Below are 17,346 nucleotides of genomic sequence, written 5' to 3' on the forward strand. Positions count from 1 at the left end.
TCCATTTGTAAGTAGATGAGTTCACCGAGTTACAAATGAAACTTTCAAACAAGCAAATGAATGAACATGATTATTCACAATGTCAACAACAAATGTGAGAGACTCTGTAATTGAAAATACCATTCTAATAATTTAAGCAGTTACTTAGAAGAAATATTCGAAACTTTTCCAACTTCACTCAAGAAATATTTCCTTATATCTATCAAAAAAAGTAGATATACATTTTGTATTTATTCAAGTAAAATAGTTTTGTAATCAATACAAAATTCTACAAAATGCACCTCTGAAAGTGGATAATCTATATTTAACACACAGTGATGTATGGATATTATTTTATTCAGTATAGTTCACACAGGTGAATCGTTCACAACAACCCAATGCCACTGAGGGACTCTGAAGACCAAACTTTTCCTAGTAGCTAATCATGCAAATAATAAAATTATATTTACTGGATGTTTTTTGTAAAAATGATAACATCCTTGGGTATAAACCAAATGACATGCACTCACAGAAGCTCTCCAATCACAAAAAACAGAAAGGGTACATTTCTGGTGTCTCCTGATTTGTACATCTGAAGAACAGGTGCTCTGAAAGAGAAGAGATTTATAAAAGGCAGTAAAACCTGATTATACAGTACAGGCAAGAGACAGGATAACTCTATCCATGACAGGCAAGTGTCTTCCATAAAAAGCAATAGTTATTGGCCTTTAAATGACTTCAAGCAATTTTTCTTTGTAGCCAAGTACTTTTTGCATTTAATTGTTACCTTTTTTAATCGAAACACATTTATTTGCCACTTAGTATTGTACCAACATTGACTTACATATAATTCTATTTATTTTGATAATTTGTTCACTTAAATCATAAATTTATATCATGTATAATGTATTTCACATTGAATGGTCTAGTGTATTTCCAAACCAACTGAAAATAACTGTTTTAAGATACATTGCTCTTATAAACATTCATGTAAATGTTTACCAACAATCTGCAACAAGCATTTAGATACATTTGCATATATATATATTATATATATATATATATATATATATATATATATATATATATATATATATATATATATATATATATATATATATATATATATATATATAAAAGAGTACAAGTCATAAGGCTTGCAAACTGACAACAGATAATGCATTAACAGCCGTTGCATATTTATGGCCATTCATATAGTGTGCAATCGATTCCCAAGATTCATGTATTTATTATATTTATTAACTGAAATGTGAGTAAAACTCTGATAGGTTCTGAGTCAATTGGGCATTTTTATGCAGGTTTCATTGTCAATACAGGGTTGGAAAACAACATTTTTACACTCACCTGGAATCATAATATGGATTAGTTTGCTTCCTACTTTGTATAAATGTTGGTTCAAGTAACATAAAATTTTACTTGCCCAGCATAATTAATAATTTTCAACTTATCCTGGAATGCCAGTAAGCATATCTTTTTTATGTCATTGCTGCATCAAAACCACTAGTTCAAGGTCACTAAAGAATAAAATAACCACCATGTACCCAGACATAAGCAAAAGTTACAGTAAGTACATTGTACTGCTACTGCATATACTATTTACTCTCTCTCTCTATATATTTATAAGGTTTTTCTGTGTCTGCATGTGCATGTGTGTTTGTATATATATATATATATATATATATGTATGTATATATATGTATGTATATATATATATATATATATATATATATATATATATATATATATATATATATATATATATATATATATATATATAGTTTTACACACATTACTGTAATTATTGAGTTTTTGGTACATCTGGCCTTATTACCCCTTCCTTAGAAGCAGTGGGGAGTGAGCCAAAAATAATAAAATATTACCACTCTTGCACATGGTTCCTGATTCCCATACGATGTCATTTGGATGGAATCACAATATCCAATGTGCTTTACTTTTCTTTATATTGGGCAAATAAAAACTCAAAGTAAACATACTTGTCTATATTACGTAATATTCTAAGAATTTTTTAAAAAAGACTTCCACAAGCAGGAAATCAAGCGAAAACCAAGAGGTCAGCAAAACATAGTTTCCCACCAGTGAACTGCATTATGGTGAGATGCTTAAACAGATGAAATAGGACTCCTAGAATATCTGGGTTCAACTTAATTAACATGCACAGTAATTTTACCAAAGTTTTAGCTGAATATAACAAATGATGTAAGAAATGATTTTCAAAAACTTTCACAAAGAATCTTAGCATGAACAAGGACAAATTACACCTACATATTACTATTCATCTACAAAACAAAAAGACCTTGATTAAAGAAAAAAATCTTACATGCCACTGACCACGCTGAGGTAAGTGACAACTTCTGTGGCTACTTCAACAGACATTATCCTCAATTTTTTTACTTCAGGTTGTAATTTCTGCAATCTGAAAGAAAAAAGAAATGATCAGACATGAGTACTCTGAATGGTATATTGTATGCCTCCTCATATTAAATAGTCCCTAATCAGGCAATGGCAGCACTTTGCTGAATGGTACATTTTATGCCTCCTCAGTATTAAATAGTCCCTAAGTAGGCAATAGTAGGACAGTGCTGAATGGTACATCATATGCCTGCTCAGTAATAGTCCCTAAGCAGTCAATGGCGAGACTGCTGAATGGTACATTTTATGCCTCCTCAGTATTAAATAGTCCCTAAGTAGGCAATAGTAGGACAGTGCTGAATGGTACATCATATGCCTGCTCAGTAATAGTCCCTAAGCAGTCAATGGCGAGACTGCTGAATGGTACATTTTATGCCTCCTCTGTATTAAATAGTCCCTAACCAGGTATTGGTAGCACATTACTGAATTGTACATTTTATGTCTGCTCAGTATGAAATAGTCCCTAAGCAGTCAATGGAAGAACTTTACTGGATGGTACATTTTATGCCTCCTCAGTATTAAATAGTCCCTAAGCAGTCAGTGGTAGGACTTTGCTGACTCTGAAGATCATTGACCATAAGGTCTCAATTACTTTGACCTTGGTCATTACATGTGGCCTTGAACAACACATACTGTGCATAAACCATTATTATATTACTAGATTCAATACAGCCTTAACCACCAACATTTATTCCCAGAAATATATAGGTTTCTTTCTTACCATAAATGCAAAACATCCATGCAAGTTTGGTGAAAGAACTAATTCAAGAACAACAGTTTCTGTTTAAAACCCATTCTTTCCAGAGTCACAATGACCATGCCCTTTTAGAACCAAATTCAACAGGCTTCTTCCTTACATTAAGTGCAAGCTCTCCACAATCTTTGGTCAAGATATACGATTTAGAACTACAAATATTTTGCAAAAAATAGCTTTCTTCTTTCAGTCTGTGACCATGATGATTTAAATTTTGAACCCAAAATTAAGTGACTTCATTCTTACCCAGAGTGTAAGCCTTCCATAAAATTTAGTAAAGATACATGGTCGAGGCCTGAAAATGTTATGCATAAACCATTTTCCACTTTTCACCCAGTGACCTTCACCTCTGATTCCAGAGTTGATATGTTTCTTCCTTATCCCATGCACTAGCCATTCATAAAGTTTGGTCCAGATCTATTATGAAGAAGTAATGTTATTGTGCAGAAGCCATTTTTCTTTTTTCAGACAGTGACCTTGCCCTCTAGACCACAAAATCTGTAAGGTTCTTCCTCCTTAGTGCAGGTGCAAGCCATCCACAAACTTTGGTCCAAGTCTGTGATGTCAACCTAATGCTATTGTGTGGAAACCATTATTATTCTTCAAGTCACATAGACTTTGACCTTTGACCCCAACAATCAATAAGCTTCTTCCTCCCTCCAACTGTGAGCTAATGACGAACGGTTTGATAATTGTAAATGACAGAGAACTCTAGTATATGTGCAGAAACTAAATAAGAAACAGACATGCTCAAAAATGATACATTCTGCCTAATGGTGGACATGTACAAATCTGATAACATTCCATTGCAACAATCTCCCTCTCCCAAAATCTATACTGAAATTCAATTCATATGCCTATAACAAGCCCCATGATCTCTTGGTATATTTTCTCTCATTAGGGTTCATAATTAAAAAGTTAAATAGTTGTATATTATTCTGAAATTATAAATGAATTTCACAAAATACATCTGGATACATATCAAACATTGAATTAATCTGCCAGGTGGATTTTAGTATCTATGACTGCAATAGTTTGAAGACAGGGGTTTTTATAAGGGACAAATTACTTACTCACCCCAGAGGCTTTTTGTGCAAAAGTGCAAAAATAAGAGCAACCTTAGGTCCTTAGATTATACAACTGTAACATCCTACATGGATAACTGTGGCAATTCTAGTTCTAATACATGGAACACAAGTTCTTCTTGCTCATGGGAAGAGTACTTTATTAGTCCAAAAACCAATCCAGTTGCAAGGATGCTTCCACTGGTGAATCTGAATAACTTTGTCTCGATAGCATGGCCATGAGCCAGCAACATATCTTTCAAATATTGGCCCATCAACTTTCGATGGTACATTAAATGCCAACCATGGTTGTAACGGGTAATAGGGAATCATGGATCGATTCTGTGGAGGGTGCATGAGAAATGGCTACAACATTTAAGGAAGGAAGCAAAAAATAACAATACACAACTCATTTGACAAAGGGAGGTAGTGACAAAAAAATAACAATACATGACTCATTTGAGGCCCTGCAATTGGAATGCAAGTACACTCATAAAGAAACTGTGTAGCCTGGCTCTTGCTGAAAAGACCTACATAACTCTGTTTCACCCCATTGGAAATGGAATGGTCAAGCATTTTAACCAAATTTTACTGGGCATGGTGGAACTCTTGAGAACAACAAGAACATTGAATGGAAGCGATCCTATCTTCTTTCCTCTCTCTCTCTCTCCCTCCCTCCCTCTCTCTCTCTCTTTTGATCCATGCTCATAATGGTACAATGCATGATAGTAAAGGATATGAACCATACTGTCTTATGCTCAGTAGGCATCCTAATCTAGAGATTGAGACTTACCCAAGCCTTGAGAGACATGCCATAGAAAATGGCAAACAAGAACAAAGCCCACTATGACCTTACATTTTGAGAATCCACTCTGCAGAAAGGTGATCGAGTTTGGTAAGAAACACTGTTATCATAATAAATCCAAACTGGCAGATATGTGGGAAAGGTATAATGTCATTGAACAAGCCAACTCCCATATACCAATCTTCACAATATAGAGGAAGAATGAGAAAGGTCCAAAATGCACACGCTTAAGAAATATGCTGCTTCCATATATGTTTATTTCTAAATGAAGATCAGGATGCAGTAAGTGCTACATAACACCATTTTGGAGCAAAGGTGAACAAAGGAGGTCAATGAAGAAGATACAAGTTTGATGGGTGAGCATTATGTTCATAAAACCAGTGAGTCAGTGTAAATGCCCCAGTCTGACTCCAAAACTGTTGCTTCTAAAGCAGTATATGTCAGTCTTCAGCATAGAACATGGAGTCAGTCCAACCATGTGTTGAAGAAACACAGTACAGTGGTACCTTGACTTACGAGTGTCCCAACTAACGAGCTTTTCAAGATATGAGCCATCTCTCGGCTGATTTTTTGCTTTGAGTTGAGAGATAAAATTCAGGTTACGAGCCAGCTTCAGATACCCCACCGCTAGTTGGCGCAGCGAATGCCACCCAGCATCCCGTGTCTCAATCGTTCACTTTAAGCGGTTAGCTCGCAGTGGAAGCATCAGTGTTGTGCTCGCATTTGTGCTTGCAGTTATTTTGCAAAACTTTGTTTTTCCAACCATGGATCCAAAGAAAGTGAGTGCGAAGGACAGGGAGGGCTGAGAAGAAGAAGCGGATGATGTGCATTGAATTAAAGAAAGAAATTATCGAAAAACATGACCAAGGTGTGCGTGTAGTCAACTTGGCGAAGCAGTACGAGCGTAGCACTTCTACAATCTGCACCATACTGAAGCAAAAGGAGTCGATAAATGCTATAATGCCAGCCAAGGGCGTTAAAATAATTTCTAAACAGCGGACATCTATCCATGAAAATATGGAGAAGCTGCTGATGGTGTGCTTGACAGAGAAGCAGCTCGCAGGAGAAACTGTGATGGAGGCTATAATATGCGAGAAGGCACAAGCTATTTACGCTGATTTGCTGCAGCAGACCCCAGGCACTTCGATGGACGAGGCATCGGGCAAGCCTTTTAAAGCCAGTCAGGGCTGGTTCGAGAATTTTAAAAAGAGGACCGGCATTCACTCTGTTGTCAGGCATGGTGAGGCAGCGAGCGCCGATATGAAGGCAGCTGAGGATTACCTCAAAACTTTTACTGGATTTATAGCAGTAGAAGGACACATCCCCCAGCAAGTCTTCAACTGTGACGAGACAGGACTCTTCTGGAAGAAGATGCCAAGGAGGACTTATGTAACGGCAGAGCAGAAGAGGATGCCAGGCCACAAACCCATGAAGGATAGGCTAACCCTCACACTGTGCGCCAATGAGAGCGGCAACTGCAAGATTAAGCCACTGCTCGTTTATCATTCGGAAAACCCCAGAGCCTTTAAGTCACATAAGATTCTGAAAGAAAAACTGCAGGTTATGTGGAGGACAAACCCGAAGGCGTGGGTCACCAGGCAGTTCTTTGTGGATAGGGTGAATTTGGTCTTTGGTCCTGATGTTAAGAAATATCTCCAGGAAAATAACCTACCCTTGCAAGCCCTTCTCATCCTGCACAATGCACCTGCTCACCCACCTAACCTCAAAGATGACATCCTCGAAGAGTTCATGTTTATAAAGGTTCTCTACCTTCCACCCAACACCACCCCTATCCTGCAGCCCATGGACCAGCAGGTGATTTCTAATTTCAAGAAGCTCTTCACCAAGCACCTGTTCCGTCGCTGCTTTGTGGTGACGGAGAGCACAAACCTCACCCTTCGAGAGTTTTGGAAGGACCACTATAACATCGTGATATGCCTCAGAATTATCAATATGGCCTGGCAGGGTGTTACAAAGAGGACCTTGACCTCTGCGTGGAAGAAGCTGTGGCCTGAGGTTGTGTCTGAAACGGACTTTGAAAGAGTTGAACCCGAAGCGGCAGTGGTGGAGGAGATTGTGTCCCTCGGCAAGTCCATGGGCCTGGACATAGATGAAGGTGACATCAATGAGCTCATCGAGGAGCACTACAAGGAACTGACAACGGAGGAGCTAAAGGAGCTACAGACGCAGCAGCACGTGGAGGTTTTGCAGGAAATAGGTGACGCGGAGGAGCTTATCTCTACAAGTGAGATAAAGGAAATGTTGGGAATGTGGGAGAAACTTTCAGACTTTATTCAAAAGAATCACCCAGAAAAAGTTGCATCTGGGCGTGCGATGGCGCTATTTAATGACACTTGCCTAACTCATTTCAGAAACATTCTGAAACAGAGGATGAAACAGACCTCATTGGACAGGTTTTTATCTAAAACCCCTGCAGATGAAAGTGAGGAAAGCGTGGCGAAAAGGGCAAAAATCAGCGAATAAGATTCAGTTACTCACTTCAGCCTTTCTCCTCCACCTCCATCAGCATCTTCAAGTCATCTGATCTCCAAGGTAAATGCTGTACATTATACTTAATAAAACCAGTTTATTGCAGAACATTCTATTGTATTGTGTTTTTATACAATATTTGTTATTTATAAGTATATTTTTCTTATTTAAAAACATGTAACAAAAAAACTGCGGTGTTTTTTGGGGATGTGGAATGGATTAATGGCATTTCAATTCATTTCAATGGGGAAAATTGATTTGACATACGAGTAATTTGAGTTACGAGCTCCGTCACGGAATGAATTAAACTCGTAAGTCAAGGAACCATTGTATAATCATGATTCATTGCAGTTAATGTATTCTTGTGTTTCCCATTCATTCACTTCTTCAAATTCAAAGAGTGCACAAAATAGTGAGAATGAGTCCTTAAATTCAAATAGTTCCTCTACTGGTGTAAACATCCAAAGTAGATTTCAGCAAATGTGCAAAATCCCAATCCATTTACCTCTGAATCACCTCTGTATTTTGTATGTCTTCACATACCACAATGTCAGACTATTAGTCAACAATATCTTACTGCAACTGAGAATCTCCAGCTTGTAAATGGGCTGGGAAACTCATACTGACTGGAAACCAGCTGAATGTTATGGCACTATTTGATGTCACATTTGATATTAAAAATGTAATGGGCACTGGATGATGTCACATTTGATGTCAAATGATGTCACATTTGATAGTAACAATGTAATGGGCACTAGATGATGTCACATCTGATATTAAAAATGTTATGGCGCTGGATGGTGTCACATTTGATATTAAAAATGTAATGGCGCTGGATGGTGTCACATTTGATATTAAAAATGTAATGGGCACTGGATGATGTCACATTTGATATTAAATGATGTCACATCTGATATTAAACGCTCCGGTGGCCTAGTGGTTAGAGTGTCTGCCTCAGATGTGGGCGGTTGTTGGTTTGATCCCCGGTCGAGACATACCAAAGATGCTCAGCATCAAGAGGTTAGTGTTAGGAGTGGTCGGCCTGGTGTCAGGATAATGTGACTGGGTGGGACATCATGCTACATGTCTGCAGCATGATGCCCCAGTGCTAGACATCACTATAAACTGTCACACTGCAGACATCGTAGTGATGTGACTGAAAAATTGTTAAAGCTATGTTGAAAATCCAAATCACACACACACACACACACACACATTTGATATTAAAAATGTTATGGACAATGGATGATGTCACATCTGATATTAAAAATGTTATGGCAATGGATGATGATACATTTGATATAAAAAATGTTATGGGCACTGGATGATGTCACATTTGATATTAAAAATGTTATGGCAATGATGATGTTAAATTTTTGATATTAAAAATGTTATGGACAATGGATGAAGTCACATTTGATATTCAAGATGTTATGGCAATGGATGATGTCACATTTGATATTAAAAATGTTATGGCAATGGATGATGTAACATTTGATATTAAAAATGTTATGGACAATGGATAATGTCACATTCGATATTAAAAATGTTATGGACAATGGATAATGTCACATTTGATATTAAAAATGTTATGGACAATGGATAATATCACATTTGATATTAAAAATGTTATGGCACTGGATGATGTCACATTTGATACTGGTATTAAAAATGTAATGGGCACTGGATGATGTCACATCTGATATTAAATGATGTCACATCTGATATTAACCACTCCGGTGGTCTAGTGGTTAGAGTGTCCACCTTGGATGTGGGCAGTTGTTGGTTCGATCCCCGGTTGAGACATACCAAAGACTTACAAAAATGATACTAACAGCTGCCTCGCTTGGCGCTCAGCATCAATAGGTTAGTGTTAGGACTGGTCAGCCTGGTGTCAGGATAATGTGACTGGGTGGGACATCATGCTAAATGTCTGCGGCATGATGCCCCAGTGCTAGACATCACTATAAACTGTCACACTGTAGACATCGTAGTGATGTGACTGAAAAATTGTTAAAGCTACATTGAAAATCCAAATCACACACGCACACACACACATTTGATATTAAAAATGTTATGGACAATGGATGATGTCACATCTGATATTAAAATATTATGGCAATGGATGATTGTTACATTTGATATTAAAAATGTTATGGCAATGGATGATGTCACATTTGATATTAAAAATGTTATGGCAATGATGATGTTACATTTTTGATATTAAAAATGTTATGGACAATGGATGATGTCACATCTGATATTAAAAATGTTATGGCAATGGATGATGTTACATTTGATATTAAAAATGTTATTGACAATGGATAATGTCACATTTGATATTAAAAATGTTATGGACAATGGATAATGTCACATTTGATATTAAAAATGTTATGGCAAGATGATATTACATTTGATAATAAAAATGTTATGTTCAATGGATAATGTCAAATTTGATATTAAACTTCTTGTACCCCAAGAAGAGGATACTGTCACAGAATTTTTACAAATTTAGGATCCCAAAAGTGTCTCTGCAGATGTGTTGTTTTAAATTACTTTGAATTAAAATAATTGTATGATTTTGTCTTATCAGGTGAAAATATTTCAGCTTGGCATGTTGTAGATCAGTTTGAATTTAAATAATTGTCTTGTTTGTTTGTTTCTGTTTCAGGAAAATATTTCAGTATTGTATGGATATTTTCATAAAGTTTCATTTCAGCAGAGCAAGCTTACATGTGAAATATTAATTTGGTGTTATATATATATATATATATATATATATATATATATAGAGAGAGAGAGAGAGAGAGAGAGAGGGAGAGAGAGAGAGAGTAAAATCTGTCTTGAAAGACCACTGTTATATGAGACCACCTTTCTTGACAGTCTGTATTCTCAATGCACAAATTTATTGATTATATAGTAGAACCTGTCTTGAAAGATCACCCCTTTTCCCATAAAATAATGGTCTCTCATAACAGGTCATAACTTTATATAATCAATAAATCTGTGCATGGAGATCCTGGTCTCAAAACAGGCTGTACTGTATATCAATGAAACCTGTCTTGAAAGACCATCATTTTTGGCAAAAGTCATGGTCTTTCAAGACAGGTTCTACTTTATATATATATATATATATATATATATATATATATATATATATATATATATATATATATGTGTGTGTGTGTGTGTGTGTGTGTGTGCGTAATTTATTATTTCAGAATAATGTACCACTATTTAATTTTTTTGTCATGAAATGTGTTTTGTTAAAAAATTTCTACTCTAATTTCAAATCCATATCTTAGTATTTGTTAGCAAACACGTAATGTTAGGTTGTATACAAATTCCAATAAGGTAAAACAGAACTCTTCCTTTCTTTCTCCGATTACAGATATATGCCATGGACCCATAATAATAGCAGACGTTATTTTATCCCCTTGAAAAGTCCACCATATGTACATGTATAATAATGCAGACATTCTACTCACAATGAGTGATGATTCAATAATAATAATATTATTATTATTATTATTAACGTTATTTTAGGAGAATATCATAATTTTCAGTACAAACGCGAAGGCCTCAACCCAAAAATGTGTTTCCTATTACACTGGTTTTAAAATTAGGGTAGGTACTTATTTTTTTTTTATAACATTATATATATTATAATGATTAGCATAGGTAATGTACTAAGCACTCCAACTTACTGACCAGAGCTGGCTCAATTTGATCCACAAATCAATTTTAGGAATTTTTATATTTTACCATGGGGGAAAAAAGTGCTAGGATCAGCAATGAGAAACAGAGAAAGCTGGCCAACTGGAAACATATGTTTTGCTTAATCTCTCCAGTGGCCCTAAAAAAACCACAAAAAAAAACAACCCAACTCCTAACTATTGTAATAACCTGCATTTAGGGAGTGAGGTATGCATGCGTGTATACGGTAAACACCATTCATACAAGCCGCCCATATCGGTCTAGATTTTTTTAAAAATTATAAATCAGTGCGTTAGCAGTGAATTGCTCAAATGAGTTGACATTACTATTTTCAAGGATCCTTTGTTTTGTTTACTTGTCGATTAATAGTTAGTTGGTGTAGTCAACATGTTATTGTGATAGCGAAAATAGGGAGTATCATGCCGGCGGCTAGCATCCTTGATAATTCTATTAATGACTATTTCTAGATAACCGTTTAAGACTGTACAGTACTTACTCAATGTGTTTATAGCCCCTGATGTTTCATTTGTATACATCATCGCATTTAAGTTTGGTTTTCCTCTTCTTTATTTATTTGGTACATATACATGTTGACTACCCTGTCATGCGGTCTACCTCGGTAATATTCTAAGAGTGCATAACACGGTTTCCGAACCATTGCTATGATCGCCAGACTAACACGGTATGTGCCGCGAAATACAAAACTGATTTTTTCTTTCTTTTTTTACTTAGGGCAATTCAATCGCAATGTAGCAATGTGTAAAATATCCAGCTGGTAATTTCTATAAATAATCATTGTGAAAATTGACTAAATATACACATGCAATACTAGCTCATGCTGGTTTGAATATTCCAACAAAAATTGTGGGTTTTGCTAGAACTGGGGGTTTTGTGGGCGTTGTGGGTTTTGTTGGATTTGTGGGCTCTGCTGGTTGTGTGTTTTGTCAGGAGTATATAAGGCTTTGTGGGCTGTTTGAGGGGGTTCAGTCAGCTAGCAGCCATCAAACTAGGTACATCACAGTTATTGTGAGTTTTATTTTTTGTTTTATATTTTTATTTTGTTTTGTTTAGTTTATTAGAGAGTTATTTAACTTTAGGCAATATTTTGGACAGTAAATTTTTATTAAAGTTTATTTAAGTACAAATAAATTTTTATTTAAGTTATTTTTTTTATTTATTTTTAATTCCTTTCTCTCTTCCAAATTATATGCATTCTAGTCATTTCTAATTTATTTTTACAAGCAAACTAGATATTGTTTTATTATTTGTTATTTGAAATTCAGTTATATGGTCAAGTGAGTGTCGTCCTCACAGACCAATACTATTATTAATTTCTTTATTTATTTTCTTTATTTAATTAGTTTTATGAAGCTAAAGACATACAGAGAAGTTTCTTTATATTATAAATATATAATTCCTTTTTCTTAAATTATAGGTCCAACAAAGTCTTAGGGAAATAAAATGTCTAAGTCATTGTGAGTGTTTTCCTCACTGACTTGACATTCTAAATTCAATTCAACAATACTTGATTATTCTAGCAATCTAAAAAATGTAAGTTATGTTTCTATTTTATAATGTATTAGTTGTCTCAGTCATTGTGAGTGTTTTCCTCCCCAACTTGACAGCCAATTTACTTCCATCTATACCAATTCACTTCAAATAAGTATTATGCTATAGTTGAAGAGTAAAGTCAAGCAAGTGTTTTCCTTGCAGATTTTACATTCACATATTATGATAAAGTCATAGTTTCTCTTCTGTAGTAAACTTTATTGCAACTAAATCCACATATGGTAACTCTTATATAATTTGTTATTCATCAGAAGAAATAATATAATGAACTAATAGGATAGTGCTAATGTGTACCTTAACTTTGTGTGAAATTATCATATACCATACTGTACCTCAAAACAATGATAGTATTTTGGCTTAGTATAAAAACAACAAGACTGTCATGATTATGAACTGACTTTATTCACTGTTTCTTAATAAATGAATCATCTTGTGTTATGGTTGAAAAGAAATCAAGAGTTCGAGTTACTCCATCCACCCCCCTCCTTAGTCAGCTGATAAGAAGCATACTCATCCTTGGTACAATACTGCAAGATAGTATTATCAGGACCTAGCTCAGCCGTTACACTAAAATAGATCATCACAAGATACAATATATATTTAACCAAGTATCATAGCATGAATTCAATCAACTCCAAAAGCTCTATGTTAAAGATTTAATCTTAAGCAAAAATTGAGGTTTTGAACCATCTCAGTCTCAATCTGCACAATAATCCCCCAGCTAAAAAAAATCTTAATTTTCATTATTGTCAACTTTTGTATAAAATCAAAAATAAATAACCTGCAATATATACTAATTATAAATCATAGTCATGTACATGTATTATTACAAATTTGGAAAATTAAATGAAGCAATTCATCACATGGCAATTATTGTGTGCATTCCATTGTTACCTTGCAACTACCTCCATCGGAAAAAATAAACAACAAATTCATACCATTTGTAAAGTACCAGTACTAAAGTAAATTTTTCTCTGAGACATTTTGTTTTTAATGTTAACACTGTATCTGCATTACTGTTATTATGATGAAGCACTGAACCAATCATGTAATGACATTTCATTGTTTGCCCTAATTTGACATGACCCTATTCTGACTCTATCATAAAACCGCAATGATGCTGCAGCCACATTTGTTTACAGGATCAACATCAACTCACACACACACACACACACTCACACACACAAACACACAAAAACATCTGTAAAAAATCTTATTTGGATGTGAAATGAAACAAAGATACATGCAATGAATAAACTGAATTTCACTCTCTTTTTTTCCAGTCCTCATAACAATTCTTACCAACTATGCTTATCTACTCTTAGTATGGGCCCCTAAAATTTGGATACCTTCTATCCATGGTAATATGACACCCCAATTGAACTGGCCCTCTGCTATCAACATACCTTAACTCCTGAGCTATTGCAGGTTTTAGCTGTTGTATACCTCCAGCTATTAATCCCACACAGTACCAGTACAAAATGAAATTCGTGCCTTGCTTGTATTGATATATACAGATAGATGCATCATTAATATTACAGAACATATATCACCTCTGCCTTTGATTTTTGTGAATGTATTTGAATATATGTTAACATACTTTGTTTAACCTTCCTGGTAACATTTTGCTTCCATTTAAAAAACTAGGGAGAAATAAACTGTTTCTCTCTTATAAACTTCTCATTTGTTTCGTTATTTCTGATGCTATGGAAAGAATGTGTACATGTGTAATATATGAACCTGCACACCTGTTTCCTAAACAATACATAAACATTACATAAGGCATTATCCAACATTTTTGAGAGTCTAAATATATTCTGGATTCGGCAGAATAATTTCAGTGATGGCCAATACCTGGTAGTTATTTTTAGGGGATGTCTATATATGACATCAAGCGCCTAGGATACGGGGGGAGGGGGTCTGACCTGTACAACGATGTCTGATGCCAGAGGGTTGGGCTTGAAAAAATACGTCACAAATACATCACCTACCAGACAAAATGTAAACTATGTAGTGAGTATTGCCATGGGAGGAAGAGAACATAAATGCATTTTGTAAGGGTGCTAATTATTAACTTACACATACCTGCATCAATTGCATTTTGTAAGGGCACTAAATTATTAAATTACACATACCTGCATCAATTTCATTTTGTAAGGGCACTAAATTATTAACTTACACATACCTGCATCAATTGCATTTTGTAGGGCACTAGATTATTAACTTACACATACCTGCATCAATTGCTTTTGTAAGGGCACTAGATTATTAACTTACACATACCTGCATCAATTGCTTTTGTAAGGGCACTAGATTATTAACTTACACATACCTGCATCAATTTCATTTTGTAAGGGCACTAAATTATTAACTTACACATACCTGCATCAATTGCATTTTGTAGGGCACTAGATTATTAACTTACACATACCTGCATCAATTGCTTTTGTAAGGGCACTAGATTATTAACTTACACATACCTGCATCAATTGCTTTTGTAAGGGCACTATATTATTAACTTACACATACCTGCATCAATTGCTTTTGTAAGGGCACTAGATTATTAACTTACACATACCTGCATCAATTTCATTTTGTAAGGGCACTAAATTATTAACTTACACATACCTGCATCAATTGCATTTTGTAGGGCACTAGATTATTAACTTACACATACCTGCATCAATTGCTTTTGTAAGGGCACTAGATTATTAACTTACACATACCTGCATCAATTGCTTTTGTAAGGGCACTATATTATTAACTTACACATACCTGCATCAACTGCTTTTGTAAGGGCACTAGATTATTAACTTACACATACCTGCATCAATTGCATTTTGTAAGGGCACTAGATTATTAACTTACACATACCTGCATCAATTGCATTTTGTAGGGCACTAGATTATTAACTTACACATACCTGCATCAATTGCTTTTGTAAGGGCACTAAATTATTAAATTACACATACCTGCATCAATTTCATTTTGTAAGGGCACTAGATTATTAACTTACACATACCTGCATCAATTGCTTTTGTAAGGGCACTAGATTATTAACTTACACATACCTGCATCAATTGCTTTTGTAAGGGCACTAAATGGATTAACAGCTGGAGGTATACAATAGCTAATACAAACCATAGTCAGAAGTTGAGAGATGTTGAAAGCAGCAGGCTGCACAACCAGGGTGTCATATTACCATGTATTTGGACTACTTTACCGATTCTTGGGGATGGCCTAATAGTAGATGGGGCAAATCAACTTCACAACATAACAGAAATCCAGTCTGATACTCAACATTTGCAAGCCACAGACTCACAGGTGCATCAGTAATACAGAATCAGGTGCATTGTTATAAAGTTTCATGTGTATCTGTCATTACTGATGTTTAAAAGTGGATCTATGTAATTATAACTTGAGGAAATTTTACAGGAAACATATTTCTATGATATATTTCATAATTAATTTATTATGTATACAAAGATTATAATATGACATTCATATAAAAGATGGAAAAATATAAATAAAGACAAAAAATACAGCACATATACAACCACAAGTACGGCAGGAGGGCCTCCCTAAATGGTCTGAGAAGATCAACCAAAAGACAGACCCTCCAAAAAAAAAAAAAAAAAAAAGAAAGAAAGCATGTCCAGATGAACACGAATGAACATCCTTTTGTCATTTGATATCCATTAAAAAAAAATGTTTATAAAGTAATGAGAAGTATGGCTGAAAGAAGTATAGTTTTGTAAAGGTGATGGTAAATGCGTCAAAACAGAGGAGTCTGATAAAGAAACAAAAAGGTTTTGAAACCTCCCCCGTAATATGTTAACACGATCTTCAGCAACACTCATAGATCTCGCGATACATACGTCTTAACCTATCAACTGAAACTTGTTATTCCAGTTTTAACTGATATTCAACAATATTTGTGTCATGCATGAAAACACAATGCAGATCAAAACTGCATAGACCAGAGGTTACTGCAGTACCTACCTATTAATGTTATTCACTGTGACGAGTAAAGTGCAAAAGAAGCCCACCTTAGACTGGAACCCTGCCCTCGCATGATACTCCGCATACACGGCTAGACACTTACCGTCGAGTTGCAAATGGGGAATTCAAGATAGCAGTAGAATAAATAAACGCATTTGTAATAAAGAAATAACCCGAAATCAGTTATTTCCAGCTTTGTCGTCACCCGTTTTTTCGTTGTATTAGTCACAAATATATCATTATAAGAAGTACTGATTGTTTGTTTAAATTGTCACAATACCGTATTGTCATTCTCAGCCATTATGTGCGAGTTAGTTGGGGGTTTAGAAAAAAAGTCAAGGTGGGAACAACTTGTTGCTCTAGTTGGGGGTTACTGTAAGAGGTTGCTTTATTGGAGTGAACGTTTGATCAGTTGTGTTTTACCGTTATTTCGCTTTAAGCTTCAACATTTTATAATAAATTGATTTTCATGTCATTGGGTAAACTTATATTTTAGAATGCATTAATGGAACAAA

At 35.1% G+C, this 17,346-nt stretch overlaps 1 protein-coding gene across 1 annotated transcript in view; it reads right to left on the bottom strand.

Moving 5' to 3' along the window:
• The window catches only part of LOC149801037 (sugar transporter SWEET1-like), a 41,187-nt gene extending 24,238 nt beyond the window's left edge, over positions 1-16,949 (bottom strand). The window contains exons 1-3 of the mRNA XM_089955077.1: positions 16,832-16,949; positions 2,339-2,434; positions 510-587 (exon numbers count right to left, since the gene is read on the bottom strand). Coding sequence (XP_089811203.1) covers positions 510-587; positions 2,339-2,394 — 134 coding nt within the window. The 5' untranslated portion in view covers positions 2,395-2,434; positions 16,832-16,949. The remainder of the gene's footprint in view (positions 1-509; positions 588-2,338; positions 2,435-16,831) is intronic.
• Between the last annotated feature and the right edge of the window lie 397 nt (positions 16,950-17,346).

Source organism: Sinohyriopsis cumingii, chromosome 4, assembly GCF_028554795.1.
Source record: "Sinohyriopsis cumingii isolate HCF-2022 chromosome 4, ASM2855479v2, whole genome shotgun sequence".
Taxonomy (NCBI): domain Eukaryota; kingdom Metazoa; phylum Mollusca; class Bivalvia; order Unionida; family Unionidae; genus Sinohyriopsis; species Sinohyriopsis cumingii.